Below are 16735 nucleotides of genomic sequence, written 5' to 3'. Positions count from 1 at the left end.
GGATCTATGGTACCAAAACAAATTCAAGACAAAAGGTCCCTCATTTTTGAGGTGTAGTAGGAAACCTCAACTTTGCTTTCACTTTCTCATCCTGAAGGGAATGAAAGTTGCTCAGATGGATATGGAGAATGTCCAGTGGCTAGGGCAATGTTGATCTTTTCTTTTAATGCTACAACTGCCGTGATATATGACGCACAGGCTTGGCATACCTGAGCCCTTGACCCGCCCACACAACCTAAGCGTTTGGTCATTCCATTCATATTTTACATCTATGGGGCACAGCAAAGTTATAATTCTGTCACCAACTCAATGTAAGGAAGCAACATTTACAGCCAAATTGTCAGCCACAATGTATGGCTTCCTCGACCAGCCTGCACTCCTTGCTCCCACATGCAGGTAAGTATGTTGCATTGACCAGGCCACTGGGACAGGGTTTGAGAGCAGCACCCCTTCCATCAGACCCATTCTCTTGGATATTCCAACCAGTTTGTTATCTTAACCCCACTGGGGAGGCCTCTCAAAAAAATGCCCTAACCACTGGGAAAGAACCTGAAAGCCTATCACTTCCAAGAACCAACAACTACAAAAATCAGGAATATAAAATACCAGTCCTATCTACTTCACATCATCGTTGGGACGTTAAAAAGAGAAAATACAGGTAAAAGCGTTTCATGAGCTACGTAAATTAATTTAAGATGTATTTATCACAATAGATGACCTAAAGAAGTAGTTTCATATACATTTTAATTCTATATATACTGAAACTTCCAAAGAGAAATCATTATTTATTTTAAATAAGGAAAAGAAAGTTTACCTCATTATTCATTCAAAAGAATCAAGTATCTACTAATGTCTTCTAATGTCAAAATAATTTTTCCTACATGAGATATTTACTTGGTTAGAGAGTTTAAGATCATCCATAATTAAAGTAAAAAGAAAACAGACTAAAGGTCCCATTTAGCTACTAAAATGTCTGTGTATGTTTTTCATCACTTATTAGGTTTGAAAATGTAAGATCAAATTTATAGAAGTCCTTTGTTTCCTTCCAGGCCAAATCAACCATATAAAAGTCTTTTATTTCCTTCCAGGCATTATGTCAGCCATTTTGTAGGTTGCCACCATGTAAATGGCTGTGGCTGCTGATGCTTAGACAAAGCAGAAGAGGTGTGAATAATTGAGAGAAGTAAAAATATTACTAGAGACAGCAAAGTATGTATCTTAATTTTTCTATAAAATTTTACAATTTTTCTATAAAAGTTTATTTAACATGGGAAAAGTAAAACTGGATACGAATTACTTACTGCCTTAATGAACATATTTAAATCGAGACACTGATAGGGCCAGATTTAAATAAATTCCTTCAAAAATATTAATGTATTCAAATATATTTACTGTGTCCCAATAGATGCCGAATACTCACTAGACACGGAGGATACAACTGTGAATAAGAGAGATACTCCCTGCCGCTAACGAAAGCCTGAGACACGTGGGCATTTACAATGCTGTGCGTGACGGGTGCCTTGACGGAGTGAATACCACAGGGCCCTGGTGCAAGACGGCGAAGCCTCCGAAGTGAGGCCTGCAGTCAAACAGAACAATCAGTACCTGCACAACTTCTTAGGGACCATTTTAACCTAACTACTGCCTTTTTGATCTGTTCCTAGGTCAACCTTCATTTTTCTCACCTAGGTAGTTTGGGCACTAAGCCACGTGTAGGTGGAGAGTTTTAGCATCACCTGTCCTAAGTGAGGGCAGGCTGGGAGCACAGGCGTTGACAGCAGAGTGCCTGGTGTTACATGCCAGTCCTTCCTCTTCTTTGCTATATAACCCTGAACTAGTTTTCTAATCTCTATTTGTGTCAGTTTTCTCATCTATAAAATGAGGATAATAATTATACCTATCTCAAAATGCTGTTATAAAGATTAAAGGAATTAATATACGTAAGGCACTGAGGATAAAGACTGACACAGATCATGCTCTATAAAAGCACTTGCTATTCTTATTATTTTGATGGCAAGCACATACTGTGTGATCACAGTCATCTCGTACTGTGTGGGTTAGCAGTTAGCTAAATCCACTTAGGGGAGAGGAATTGTCCACGAAGTGAAGAGTGCTTCCCAGAATTGTGAATTATTGCAGTTCTGAGTCATTCCATCGTCCTGCTGTGCCCTTTTTTCCCTTCTAGGTCAGAAACTAGGAAAGTACAGAAAAATGCTAGCATTTCTTCACATTTCTAAGAAGCTTTGTAAAACCTGAGGTTTGGCTTCTCCCAACAGGTAAAAGGCTCTTTTATTTAGCAAACAAGCTTCTGACTCAATTAACTTCTTTCCTCTTTCTCTATCGATAATCAATCTATAATGAATTGGGCCTAAGGTTGTAAAACTTCATCAACCACAGGCAAACTGTTTCTTAAATAAGCTCTTTTTTTTTTTAACCTCAGAAGTATTTCAAATGCAATTGGAAAATTTACAAAACTTTAAAGAGCCACATAATTCCTCCAACAAAAATTTTATTTTTGGCTATCTACAAAAAGATAATATCAAACCAACAGAATTTACGTCTCTCTTTATAGACTACTTGAGCATGGAACATCCTGTTTTAATTTTAATGCCAACTTTCATTTTTCATATGAAAATGTGACTATGTAAGCCACCTTTAAGAGCAAGTTTGCAAACTTAAACAGCAGAACAGTTGGAAACTAAAACTGTCGAGAAACTAGAAATATCAAACTTTGGAGAAGGAAAAAGAATAAATGCATGCTAACGACTCCATGCACAAATGCAAAGAGTATTTATGATGGCCTACAAGGATTTAATGTAAATGCAAGTGAGAGTTAAGGCATATCGGTCCCCACTGTCCCTGAGAAGGGAAGGCCACAAAAGTCGAGAGCATTTTTCATGAGCTAACTCGCTATGCACTTTAAAAAAGATTAGTATATGTGGATGAAAAAGGGCCACATATTAAACCTGACAAATTCAGGGGAGGCCTGCATGGTGGGCCTTACAAATGCAGAGGCCGAAGGTAACCACATACAATGGTCTGAACATAGAAATTCCTAACTAAAAGTGAGTCACGGAGGGTAGTCACGTCTTAGGGCTGTAGCTTCCTTGACAAATGTCCACCTTCACCATATGCGAGGCTATTGTCCTTTTACATCTAAGATAACATACCTTTGAAATGTCAGCGTAATCTTGCCCAGCCCATCACTGCACAACCACAGGCACCAGAGCACAAGGCCAACAACCTCTCATTTATCTGGCTCCCCAGGTACCATATCTGTGTGCTTTAAGTGTTATTAACGCTCCTGTGCCCAACAATGGAAAAGAAGTGTGTGTTTCTCTATTTTGTCTTTTTATCTAATCTCAAAGATTTCTCTGCTTTGCTTTTTCCCTCCCCCTTAATCTACCACCAATGGATTTTATGTATCCCTCCTTGTCTCCTCCTTTTATTCTAAAGTATAAAATAAGCTGCATAATTGCCATTCTCTGGAGCGTTTTTCTCAATTTGTTGAGACTTTGTTTCCTGGCAATTGTCAGTTTGGCTCAAATAAACTCATAAAATTCTCTACAGGTTTGGATGTTTCTTACGTCGACATATGTATAAATATATAAATATGCTTTATGTCACATAGGTAACTTCTCAGACTATTTTCCAGAATTAAACTGTCATGGTATGCCTGTTTGGGAAAGTATACCATTTTCAAACCGGTGTAAACTCAATGTAATCGTAATTAGATGGAAGCTTTGTAATAACACTGTCTCTGAGTGCATATCTGAAGGATCATTAAATGAGAAACACTATGGAGCATAAACTCCATATACTTCCCACAATAATCTCTCTTAACAGGATCTACGATGTACTTGCATCAATGAGAAAATATGTCTAATTCAGACAGAACATTGTTCAATTCTATCCCACTTTATTCTGGCACAGTAAATTATGAAAAGATCTTTGAAAGAGAGATTGAGGACGTACAGTTATGGAAATTACTGCAATGTAAGTGACTTAATCACTGTTCTTAACTCTGTTGGGATCATTATACAATTGAAAAAACTGGAGTCATCCTCTAGTTTCCCAAATTCTCTGCCATTTTTATTACGGATACTCTTGCATTGCATTAAAGAGATACAAAGAAAAGCAGTTCCTGCAAAGAAAATTCAAAAATTGACTGGAGGGCCAAATACGTACAAAAATACCTGGTTAAGGGTGAGTGTCACAACAGAGGTACCAAAAAAGTATTCTATTGTGGAAGGAAGAAAAGGTTGATTCTGACCAGGCATCTGCAAAGGCTTCTCGAGAGGAAAATGATGTTTGAGCTGGGCCTTGACTAAGGGGCAGGACTTCAACCAGTCGATACTGAGGGATGAGGGGGTCGCCATTATAGGAGCAGACTGGCCAAGTGAGCTGACCACAAGCAACAAAAGAAGTTATCAGGAACACAAAGTTCTCAAAGTGCTCTGAGAGCCAAGACCAAAGGAATCGTCTCCAAGTAACAGGAGGCCAGGAATCCCCCTGAGAACAGACCAGAGACCAAGAGTTTGTCCAGAAGATCAGAGGAGCTGACTCAAGAGGGACTATGGATGGTGATTTCCACTACAGGGTAGGGTAGTGTTTTTCAACCTATAGTTCACAAAATCAATTTAGGGAATGCTGATTGGCATTTGTGTTGTTGTTGTTCCAAAATGAAAGAGAGAGAAGAAAAAGGAAGGGAAGAAAAGGAGAAAGGAGGGCAAGGTGGAGTGAGAAGGGGAGAAGAGAAGACAGGAGAGGAGAGAGTGAATTACGCAAAGAGTAACTGTACTTTGGAAACTTTTCAGTTTCTATCTGTGGGTTGTGTTTTAAAAAAAATGCAAAGCACTCATTTAGAAGGCCCTTCAAGTCCAATATCTTGGCACTTGATTAGAATGCAGCTCAGTCCCACTCCATATATTCAGACCGTTATTTTAGATCCAAGTATCCTTGGGCATGAATAATCTGCTTGAAAAATCTTATTGCACCAAGCAGGTGTTCTCATTGGATACTTCGAAGACACAGCCTGATGTCTTCATAAAGCAAGTAAAGTTTTAAAAGCCAAGTATTCTCAGATTTAACTTACTGATATTTCTATAACTCCATGGTATAGTAAATTACTGTGAATAAGTCTTCTGTTTTCAATAGTAACAATTTTGTAAATACAAATAAATACATGTGTAACCGGCCTGTAGTCAATACACAGATAAGCCACCAGACCTAAAATAAGTACATGCCCAGAATTTGGAAATAAACATAAAAATAATCAAATTCTCTATAATAAGATACAAGTATGAACATCAGTTACATAAGATTAAGAGAAAAGTTATGTGTGTTATTTAGACTCATGTTTCTTCAAAATCATTAAAAGACCCAGAGTGCCTCTCTAAAAAAAAAGTCTAATATTTAAAATGTAACTAATCGAACTAAATCGAATTATCGAAATCTGTTTTAGATGAGTCATAATATATGCAGACATCTGATATTAAAAGGGAATTAGACAATAACAAAATTTCAATATCTATGGAGAACTGTTCAATGGTACCTGCTTTTGTGGTTTGTTTTCATTTAATTTTTTGTGGGATAGAACTGGAGTGGTTTCCCAGTCTTCACAGTTTAGAGGAAACATCCTGAAAATCCTTTATCTGGTTCGAAATCCCCAAAGCAATCTTTCCATTACTAATTTGCCCTTTAGCTTCCAGAAGGAGTAATCTTGGTTATCTGAAATTTCTGTACAAAGATATTGAGGACCTCTAACACAAACCAATAAACTGAGATTCGCCAATTTATTATATTTATTTAAAAAGCCACCATCTTGTAAATTTAGACACCAACTACCTTATATAATTTACTGTTTATGTTTTATATTTTTACTAAACTGAAAATTCTATGAAGGAACTATCCATAGCAAGCTATAGCAAGTGCTCAACATATATTTCCAGGTAAACGAATAAAGAGAGTGAGTGAGTGAACTCAGAAGATCAAATTCTTGAGAAAGCAGTGATGATGACTCAGAAAACCAGGTGATTCCATCAGTGGCAAACCTCGGCAATGATGAGGATGCTGATGCTTGCTTGATATGTTCTCGCACAATTTACAGGGACTTCTGCATGAGATTGCATGAGATCCCTGTGAGCAATCTTGTGAAATAAGGACGCAAATACCATTGTCCTGAGGATGACAAAACCAAGGCTCAGTGGTCCAGGACCAACCTGGTGACCACTCAGACCACCAGGTGAGTACTGGTCAAAGCAGACATGGAGCACCTGCTCTGACTCCTTGGCAGGTGTATCCTTGCTAAGGGTCAGCTGGCCTGGCAGTAAGAGGGGTGATCTCGTGCCACAGCATGTTAAGTGGGTGTTGTTTAAACACTTCTCGCCCAAAATCAGGACTGGTCCTTATGTCTGAGGCAGAGCTGGATCCAAAGGTAGGGGTCAAATGACTTCAACTATAGAGAGGAAAAGGACTCAGAAACAGGAATTCAGCAATGCTAAACCAGGTGTTTGAAGATCAAGACCTTAGAAGACACTCGCATTGGGATGGGAGAGGAATTAGACAGGAAGAAAAGGAGTGATGAGAGATGGAGGAAGAAAACTAGGAGAGGAAAGGGTCAGGGAAGCAACAGGACTTTGGAGGCGGGTAACCACAGTGTCAAAGGCTGCAATTAGGTCACGGAGGATGAGAACTGAGAATCAGCCACTGGATTAGCTGAACAGAAATCCCTGCCAACCACTAAGAAGACTCTTTTGGTTAAAGAGATAGAAATGAAAGACAATCTGAGAGGCATTAAGAGGCTAAATGAGAGAATTCGAAATAATATACAAAAGTCTTGGGAAATCTAAGTATGTTTCATGCAAGTTTTATAGCAGTTTAAAACAAACACAGTCAACTCTTTCTAGTTATCCTAAGAATGCTAATCCAATCCAAAAGATGATACTGAAGTTAAAAGGTAGGTATGGAAGAGTAGGGACATGGACTGTCTTGCCGCTGCTGCTGCTGCTCTTACTTTCGCTCTTTCATCTGTCAATGAAAAAGAAACTTGTCATTTCCCAGACAGCACTGGAGGCTGGATGGTAAAAAGTGTACCTCTGCCAGCTTGCCAGAGGGCTCAATGCTGCCAGCCTTTTTCACACAGACGATTCCTCCAAGATGCCACTAAACTTCCACTGCAAGCAAAAGCAGTAACCCACCCCATTTAGCAGAAGAGAAAGGTAAGGCACAGAAAGGCTAAGTGATTCCTGAGGCTGAGACAAGTGACTGACAGATGGGATTTCCATCTCACTTCCAGTTCTCTCTCTGCTCATCAGATCTACTCTAAATGCCTTTATAAATGTTTCAATGACTTTTGTCTTCATGCATTGGATTAGCAAGATCAACTCCCCACTGATAATGCAAAATAACCCTGAAATGTTTCAGGCCCCCGCCCTCGCCCTCCCCATAAGCCAGAAATTGAACTTTGGTCTCCGTTTGGACTGTGATGGTCTTGATCTTTCACCTGTAGCAAAAATCCTCATAGCAATATCTTTAAAGTTAGTAATGAGTGCTTCATTTGCTTTCCAAGCAGACAGGAACCCTCTTTTAAATACACTCAGAGAGCCATGACCTTCGTCTATGACTTACAGAGTTCACCACATGTAATAATTTTCTTTGCACAGGAGACATTCTTAAATTGTCTTTGAAGAAATTTGGACACTAACCCCATTGATGAAATTAAACACACACACACACACACACTTTTAATTTGTTACTTTTCTACCATATCTGAAATCAAAAGTTTTTCTTTAAAATGTAGTTGGAATTCTACACTACTATCAAAGGGTTCTAAAATCCTTCAACCTGCTAACTAAAATATAATCAAAATGCCAGCTAAATATGTTCACATTAAAAGAAGCACATTGTCTTATCCCCAGACTAGAAGAGAGCACAGCCTTATGCCTACAAGAAGTGAACACAGCGCAGATCCTTAAACTGAAGTTCTGGCTTGTCCCACACAGCTGGTGGGGCTGCACTCACTTGGGGTGCATTTTGATTTTTTCCATGCAAAAAAAAGAAAATAATAATTTGATGATATGGGTCAATATAAAGCTATTCCACTCTGTTTTGCTTATTTTTGTGAGGTTTGTAACATGAAATAGAGATTTTGATAGTGTAATGTCACACTGAATGTGGGCTTCCTGAAGGCAGGCACCAAATCGTGTTATCCTTTCTATTCCCGCTAGCAGAAAATAGCGTCTACATAAAGTAGACGTTGAACTACTAGTTGAATATTGCACTCTAATTTTAAAGCTGGATGGTGGGCACAGTGGTGTTTATTATTATGCTTTAAACTATGTGTATATATGTGTGAGTTTTACCTTTCGTAGATCTGATATTTCTTAATTTTAAAAAGGAAAATCCTGAGGCCCATCCATCACATATTCTAATTCAACAGGTTGGTAGAGATAGGGATTTTTTTTTTCCCTAATCACCCCAAGTAATGCTAGCGTGGGTGATCTATGGAATTCACTTTGAGAAAGAAAAAAGATAAACAAACCAACGTAATAACAGGCCTGCAATCAATACACTGTGATTAGTGGTGAAAGTGCCTTATTTTCATGGTTCAAATTACTAGGCTCGGCTTTAAACATAGATAATATAGTTTAGCATAAAATACTACTCAGATCTGACTGAAAACAACTTTTAAACTTGCCCTGACTTTTATCTGTTACAATTTTTAATGCCTTTATTTTCTTTTTCTTTTTTCTTTCAGATATTTGAAGGCAGAAGAAATCCTTAATTATATTTTTCTCCTACTTGGTTTCATGCCCAGACTCACAAAATTTTACAAAGTTATATAGCTTTCTAACTTTACTCAAGAATTAATATTAACTTCACATTTTTAGGCAATGACTTTTAGCTGAATCCTTCCCTATGTAAGCTTGCAAAAAAAGAAATACTGAGGTTAAATAAGACAGTGCATCTTTTCCCAAACCCTAACATTCTTACTTTTTCGTTAAATATCAGCTGAAGTGATAGAGATATGAAATGTCTCTATAACAACAGCATGAAAACGACATAACTTTCTCTCTAAACTCAGAAAAATAATTTTCCAGTTTCTTAAAAAAGAACCTTCTTTTATAAAAGGAATTCCTGTGGTAGTTACTACAAGGAAGAAGTTAATTGAATTTAAATACAGCAATTACCTTAGCAAGTCCCATAAGGTTTAAAATCTTTGTAAGGTTTTTGGGAAAACATTATATTTTTTACATTTGCAAGAGAAATTTAAACCAAACCAATGCAAAGAGTTTTAATCAAAGAGTAAGTGTTTATCCTATATTTCCTATGTTAGAATAAAATAGAAAATATTTTGATCTATCTTCTTTCTTACATTTGGAAATAAAATTAGGGTTCACCAAGTTTTATTACTTTTTCTATTATTTAAAAAAGGAACTAAAACTACATTCACGCGCGCACACACACACACACACACACACACACCCCACCACCACCACCACCACCACCATCAATCAGACCCTGTCAACACACACTTGAAAAGCTGCATTTAAAATACTGGAATGAATAAATAACAATCACACACACACACAAAAAAGAACCTAACCATGTTTCCAATATTTAAATAAAAGCAGTTTAAAATTTAAAAGCCACAAAATAAGACTGTCAGTCAGCTACACCCTACACAGTCTCATTTTAATACCTAAAGGATATGCCAGCAGTCCAGTGTATACGTATTATTATGCACATACATTGAGTTCCTTCTGCTGTTAAAAATCATTATAAATTCTAGTTGGCTCATCTGCTACAAAAATGACCTAAATTATAAGAGCAGAAATTGGTTTTTTTTTTACAAAAAGTAATAAGGCTATTTCTCGTCAAAGTAAAAGCTATCAATTTAAGGGATATGATAACTTTCAGTCCATGATAAAACCTTTTGAAACCAATAGTTTAGAGAAAAATCATGTAAATTAAAAGGTATGTAAGTAACAGAAAAAAAATTCTTCCTACATTATATAACAACTTTGCAAAATAAAGAGAATCATTTTAAATGATACTATTGTATCTGCATTCAGACCCCAAATCATTAAACACAAACATGCTACAGAAGAGCACGTGTTCTTTAATACAGGAAAGCATACACTAAATGTGTGTGTATATATTAAAGATGGATATATAAATATACAAGAGCATAAGCTAAATGTAAAGAAGTTTAATAACAAGATATGGAAGGAAAAAGTTTTCTTACGTGTTACAAATACTGCAGAGCACAGTTTGAAAGGACAGTGTGACGCGGAAATGTGCTGAAATCCACGTGAGTGCAAAGCCGCTGGGTGTCAGACAGAACAGAATCACAGAGAAGGAGAATCAAAACTTTCGCCCAGTGGCACCTGACACTGGACTCAGCTTTTGAACTTTTTCATTTATACGCACCAATCAATTCACTTTCCATCTGCAGATCAGATTTTTTCCAACATATTATACAAAAGATTTACCTTCCCTTACATTTACTTCAACAAAAGCCTATATTTAGTTAGTTTATAATGTTATTTTAGAAAAGCATTAATCTTAAAATTATCTAACTTTTTTACTTGCAGATTTTCTTCCATAATCTCATGTAAATATAAAATAGTCTATTCATTTCATAACAGAAGATATGACCAAACTGAATTTTACAAGCTTCATTTCTGAAGTTCAATTTTCAATATTTATGAAATATTGTATCTTACTCCCTAATACTTCATAGTCATGAAGCTGCACAATGTAAACATTTAAAGAACTAGATCAAATATATTAGAAAACAAAGGAAATGTCTGTAATTCAACATTAACAGGCAACATTAATGTAAATAATTTAAATATCTACTGGGGAATAAACATGTAAATACTTTCTAATGCTATATGTTAATGTCAAAAAAAAATGAGTGAACTTTGAACTTCTGCCAAAAGTCATTTGCAGACAGAAAGATTTTTCAGTCTTAAAGCTTTCAAGGGAATCACATTAGAAAGATAAATGACGCCTAGAACCCAACTAGCACCTGTACCAGGTGTTCCGAAAGGGGCCCTTCCCCAAATTCTTTCAAGGCAATAGGAAATCATAGCAGGCACTAGCCCAAGACTCACGTAACTCCTGTCTCACTAATTATATGTCAACTGAAGGAATTACTGGGCATAATGAAACACCAGGTAAATCCAGCAAACTGCCAATTCCATTCCTACACCAAGAAGCTAAAAGTGGCTAAGACAAAACACAAAACCATGACGACTGGCTCCACCTTAAATGCATGGCTAAATCTCAGCCGGTCCTTAGTGTTGCTTGGCATTGCTGCCATACCCTCCAGTTAGTTCACTCTTCTCATCTAGATGACAATTGCACATTTTCTCCTCTCATTTCAAATATTCATAGCACCCATCCCATCATGACTGTCAGCTGCTGAGAAAAAATAAAAGCCATCAGAAGAGAACTCTCAAGTGCACCCCCTCTACCCATCTACATGGTTCTATATCCACGTACTCTGCCTTCCCTCCTGTTATTATAAATAAACAGTCTAGGCTCCTGCTGAAGCTCATACAACCCAATACCATTCACCCCACTTGACCGAATAAATTACTCCAGCACTTTCTCGGGAATACATAGGAGTGCAATGGCTGGATCATCTAGTAGGTGTATATTTTAGCGCCTTTCAACCAAGGGAAGCATCACTGATAAATAATTATAAATCATCTTTAAATAGCTTCTAAAGTGGACCATCTCTATCAATACATAAGTACTCTTCTTTTTACTATAGGTATATGTTTAACTTTTTAAGAAGTTGCCAAAGTATTTTCTAAAGTGGTTTTACCGTTTTTACATTTCAAGCAGCAGCATATGAAAGTTGCCGTGTTCCACAGCTCATCAGTGCTTGGTATTGTCAGTCTTTTTAATTTTACCCATTCTATTATGTGTGTAGTGGTATTTTGTTGTGGCTTTAATTTAATTTGCATGTCCCAGTGACTAGTAATGGTGAGCATTATTATCTTTCCATGTGCTTATTTGCTGTCCATGTCTTTTTTGGTGAAATGTCTATTAAAGCTTTTGCTTTTTTTTAAGTTGGATATTTTGTTTTCCTGTTGATGAGATTTGAGAATTTTATATGTTCTAGATACAAGTCTTTCATTGGATATATGCTTTATAAATATTTCCTCCTTGTGTATGGCTTGTTTTTTTAATCTCTTACCAGTGTCTTTTGAAGAGCAGGATGGAGGCAGTGAAATGTGGTTGCAGAATATGTATTTTGAAGGCACATGAATTAGATGTGGGGTGTGAGAGAAAGGGAGGGGTCAAGAATGACTTCAAGATTTTTGACTGAGCAGCCGAAAGGACAGAGTTGCTGTTATGGAGAAGAGTGTTATGTGAGAGCAGGTTTGAGGTTATCAGTCTGAGCAGGTGGGACTATGCTCCGATGACTAAAAATGCCAAAATATCAGTGGCTAAACGTAGCGACTATTTCTTGCTCATGGTACATGTCCCACGTGGGTCAGTAAGAAGGTCTGTGCCATCACTGGGGACTCGTGCCTTAGAGGTTCACCATCTAGGTGGAACATAACAGCTTCAGTTGCCATAGCAGGGGAAGAGAGGGATTGGAGAAGCATAAATGGGCTTTTCACTGTCCAGGTTGAAAGTGATACATGGCACTTCTGCTCACATTCCAGAACAAGTCATGTGGCTGTACCATAGTCATGTGGCTGTACCATGTGTTTTCATGCATGTGCCCTGAAGGGGAGGAGAACTGGAGATTGGTAAACACTGGTAATGTCAGCCATATGGGTCAAGATCAAGAGTTTGTGTTTTTGTTGTGTTAAGATGCCTTGCATACAAACGTTTGTATGCAAACGTTCATAGCTGTAAAGGAGAAACTGCCCAACATCCATTAACAAGTGAATGGAACAAACTGTGGTATATCCACACAAAGTAATACTGGTCAGCGATTAAAAAGGAATGAATACACACGATTTTGGTGAATTTCAAAACAATTATGCTGAGTAAAAAAAGACAAAAGAAAAAAAAGAGTACACACTGTATGATTTCATTATACAAAACTCTGGAAAATGCAAACTAATCTATAGCAACAGAAAACAGGTCAGTGGTTGCGTGGGGAAGAGGGTGCGAGGGAGGCCGGGAGGGAGGGACCGAGCCGCACAGGAAACTCGTCAGAGGGCTGGGTGTGCTCACTCCCCTGACTGTGGAGACGGTTTCAGAGGTCTAGACGTAGGTCAAAACATTAAATTGTTTCAATGTTTGCAGTTTATGGTATATCGATAATACTTCAAAAGACTAGAATATAGTAGGCGATCAAGAAATATTTTTGGAATAAAGTAGATGAAAATGAAAACAGATGCTGAGAAAGCAAAATCCTCAGAATGAATTGAAGTGGGAACCCCTAACATCTTCCCTCTCTCGATAGCATTCTTTCCTGAATGATGGATATAAGTGGAAAAGGAGGAATATGCTGCTACAAAGCAAAGTCCCTCAGTATGAAGACAGAGGGTCTTTCGACCTAGAAGAACCACCTCTAAGTAGCTCCTGACATGGACTCTTCTTTTGTTCCAGTCCCCAAGCAGCGGGATAATTTCTTTGAACTTATTTTAGAAACATGTCCTCATTTCACCTTTGTAAAATCATTTTCACTCGCCATTAAACTTATACCAGCCCATTTTCCACGAATTTATTTTGTTACAAATTTTTTAAGAACTAAAGAACGGTCATAGCAGGTGTCCTCAGGTTGAGTCTTGGATGGAAAGTCCTTTCCTTGGATTCCTTGTCCTCTGTCTCCTAATTTCTCACTGAAGTAGAAAAATCACCATCTCTATTTCAAACACTTCCCTCACTCTTCTCTTAGAAATCCTAAATTCCACTCATTATCATTAATTTTAGCATCATCCTAACATATGAATGCACCCACTTCTTTCAAAAGCTGCTATGGTTATGTGTCTTCGTCATAAAATAGAATAGAAAATAAAAGCAGAGCCCCCACGCAGGTCTAAATAAAGTCAGCCCTATGACTCACCTCATTTCCACCGACTGCCTTGGTTAAAATCACTGCAGAAGACACAGGGGGAGGCATGCAACCTACAGTCTGCAAACTGAAAAAGGAAAAAAATGAAGTTATAAATAGTAGGTTTTTTCAGTCGTAAATAGTTTTCACTATGTTCATTCTAAAATTTGCAGAGCTGAGTAAATGAAAAGAGGAGAGCAATTATGTGCATGCTCTGTTGAGTTTAGACAATTCTGCATGTCGCCACATGGCTTAGAGGACACTGCAAATGCACGAGAAAGCTCTCATTCCATTCACAAACTTCGGTGATTTTTAAAAATTACTTAAGCTCTTATTATATAATTTTTAAAACAGTCATGTTATAGTAAGTGTAGTCATGAAAGATAAGCAAAATGGTCAATCACTTTGTAAGTGTATACAGTCTTAAGTTATTTTCATGTATGTCTTCCTTACCTATTTTGTAGAGTCTTTTGGCAAAAGTAAAATTTTAAAACCACTTCCAAGGTTCGAAAATATGTAACAAAACACAAGCTTACATTTGCTGATTCCCTTCTATAAAATAACAATTGTCAAACTTTCTTCTCATGAAAGACATTTTCATGTTGTAATATCATTGTAGAAACAGCCATGATACAATCATATACTTTTTGGATTCAGATTCTGGAGTAAATTCTACTGTCTATTCTAAATTTGGCTTTTATTACCCAAATTATAACAAAAAGTCTATTCTCTTAGTTTAGGACAGAAAATACATTGGATAACAAGTAAATGGAGCTACATCTAAGTACAAAATGGAGTAAACCTAAGCACTAAAGTTAAAAAAACTTACTCAGCTTTCATACAGAATATACATTCTGGGGATAGTGAGGAGCTGGCCTGACTAAAGTGAAAAATTCAAACAGAATAGAGGGCACAGAGTATCTGACTAATATTTTGAATTCAAGATTACAATAATTTTTATTCACTTTTGTAATAATGTATTATCTAAACTTTATGTTATGAATTTACATTAGCTCTGAAATAAGAAAAAATAAATTCATTTGGATAGAAAACATAAGAAAACACCTTTTTATGGAATTTCTAGTTCAAATCAATTCAATGTGATCTCCCTTTAAGGACTATTTTCCCAAATAATATCAGTCTATCCAATTATGAATTTCCAATCTCTGAGCCTTCCTTATCATCACTATCATCATCACAAATACTTAATGAGCATTTACTATTTGTAGTAGGTACTAGTCTAGACACTTTACTCATTTATTCCTCACAACTATTTAAGATAAATACTATTATTATTCTCATTTTACTGAAAACTGAAGTTAAGAAAGAAGTTAAATAACTTGCCCAAACTCACAGAGTCAACTGTCTAGGGTTAAACTTTTATTCTGGAATCCAGGGTCAGAGACTTATCCTTACTACTCCTCCAGCCTCTCTGCTTTCGCTCTCCCTCCTCTTCCACCAATACTACTAGGGAAAGGGCCTCTCAGGGCCAATTTTTCTAGCTTTTTCATTCTTTCCCTTTCTTCTGGCCTCTTCCCATCTATTTACAAAGAAGCAGATCTCTCCCTACCTTAAAAAGAAAAATCCCTAAACTATTCATGGAATACATATGCCTTCTATAGGTAGGAAACTACACAAGGGTGTAAAGAAAAGCACGAGACATCATTCCTACCTTCAAGGAGGCAGAAGACTGAAAACATAAATGTAGATAATGAACCTCAAAATTAGTTAAGTTTGCCTCCTCAAAATATAATCCTATTTTTTTCACTGTGGCTCACTGTTGACCTTTAAAGAGCACTCCACCTCCACGACCCCAAGGCCATTCTCTCTTTACTCCCCTGCCATCTGACTTATGTCCCTTGTACTAGTAAAAGTAGTAACCTTAAAAATAACCAGTGATCTCCTAATCACCAAATCCAACATCCTTTTTCTCATATTCATTCTCTTTACCTTGTTGCTTCCCAAAGCACTCTATTCTTTTGGTTACCATAGTATCTCATCAATTTGATTTGTCTTTTAAACCTGCCCATTCTAATTTTTTGTTGTCTCTCCTGTGTTTGTGTCAATATTATTTTCATATCTGAATCTGTAAGAATAGTTTCAAATTTACATTTCTAGCCCTAACATCCATTCCTAAGTTTGTAGCTGCCTATAACTCCTACCTCAAACTAAACATGTCTAATGTTGAATTTATATATGTTCTTAAAAATCAAGTTGCCTCTCAATTTACCTTTTGCTGTCAATGGGACAGTTTTTCCCTAATGATTCAGTTTGAAACTTTGGAGTTATATGTGTCAGCATTCACTTCTTACCAATCAATCAATCAATCAATCACCATAATCAACTTTCCACTCTTTCCAATGACTGTCGCCATTGTCCCCTTCAAACTCTTTTCGCCCAAGTCTAGACATTTCGAAATGCCACTGAATGGTCTCTGTGCCAGGTAAGGAGTGTGTGCTCAAAATATATTTATTTCCAATGGCTTCACATGGATCCTGACAGGAGGCTGCAGCTCTCTCAGGTTAACATACTAAGTGTGTATTCTCATGTTGGGGAGGGGAAAGGAGAAAAAGTGAGCTAAGAGAGCTTTCCCTAAGCGAGTTAGGCTAAGTTTGTACTCCTGAGGTTTAATATCCTGAGCAGAGAATTATTTGCTTGTTTTCCTTAGCATACTGAGACTGCAGGCCCTGCTCTACTCTT

The 16735-nt window shown here is 37.1% G+C and overlaps 1 protein-coding gene across 12 annotated transcripts in view; it reads right to left on the bottom strand.

The window, feature by feature from the left end:
* The window catches only part of SLC10A7 (solute carrier family 10 member 7), a 212761-nt gene that overhangs the window by 182858 nt on the left and 13168 nt on the right, over positions 1-16735 (bottom strand). For 8 of the 12 annotated variants that reach the window (XR_002780119.1, XM_011359411.2, XM_023530223.1 and 5 more), the window contains exon 4: positions 14048-14123. Coding sequence is in view for 11 of the 12 variants with exons in the window: in XM_011359411.2 (XP_011357713.1) it covers positions 14048-14123 (76 nt within the window). In the remaining variant the exon portion in view is untranslated. Of the gene's footprint in view, positions 1-3902; positions 7030-13080; positions 13243-13804; positions 13824-14047; positions 14124-16735 lie in introns of those variants that run through there. The other 4 variants (XM_023530229.1, XM_023530226.1, XM_023530230.1 and 1 more) reach the window with 4 other exon arrangements.

Source organism: Pteropus vampyrus, unplaced genomic scaffold (genome assembly GCF_000151845.1).
Source record: "Pteropus vampyrus isolate Shadow unplaced genomic scaffold, Pvam_2.0 Scaffold47, whole genome shotgun sequence".
Taxonomy (NCBI): domain Eukaryota; kingdom Metazoa; phylum Chordata; class Mammalia; order Chiroptera; family Pteropodidae; genus Pteropus; species Pteropus vampyrus.
The sequence above is the reverse complement of the archived record's forward strand: the minus strand, read 5'-3'. Positions and strand labels throughout refer to the sequence as shown.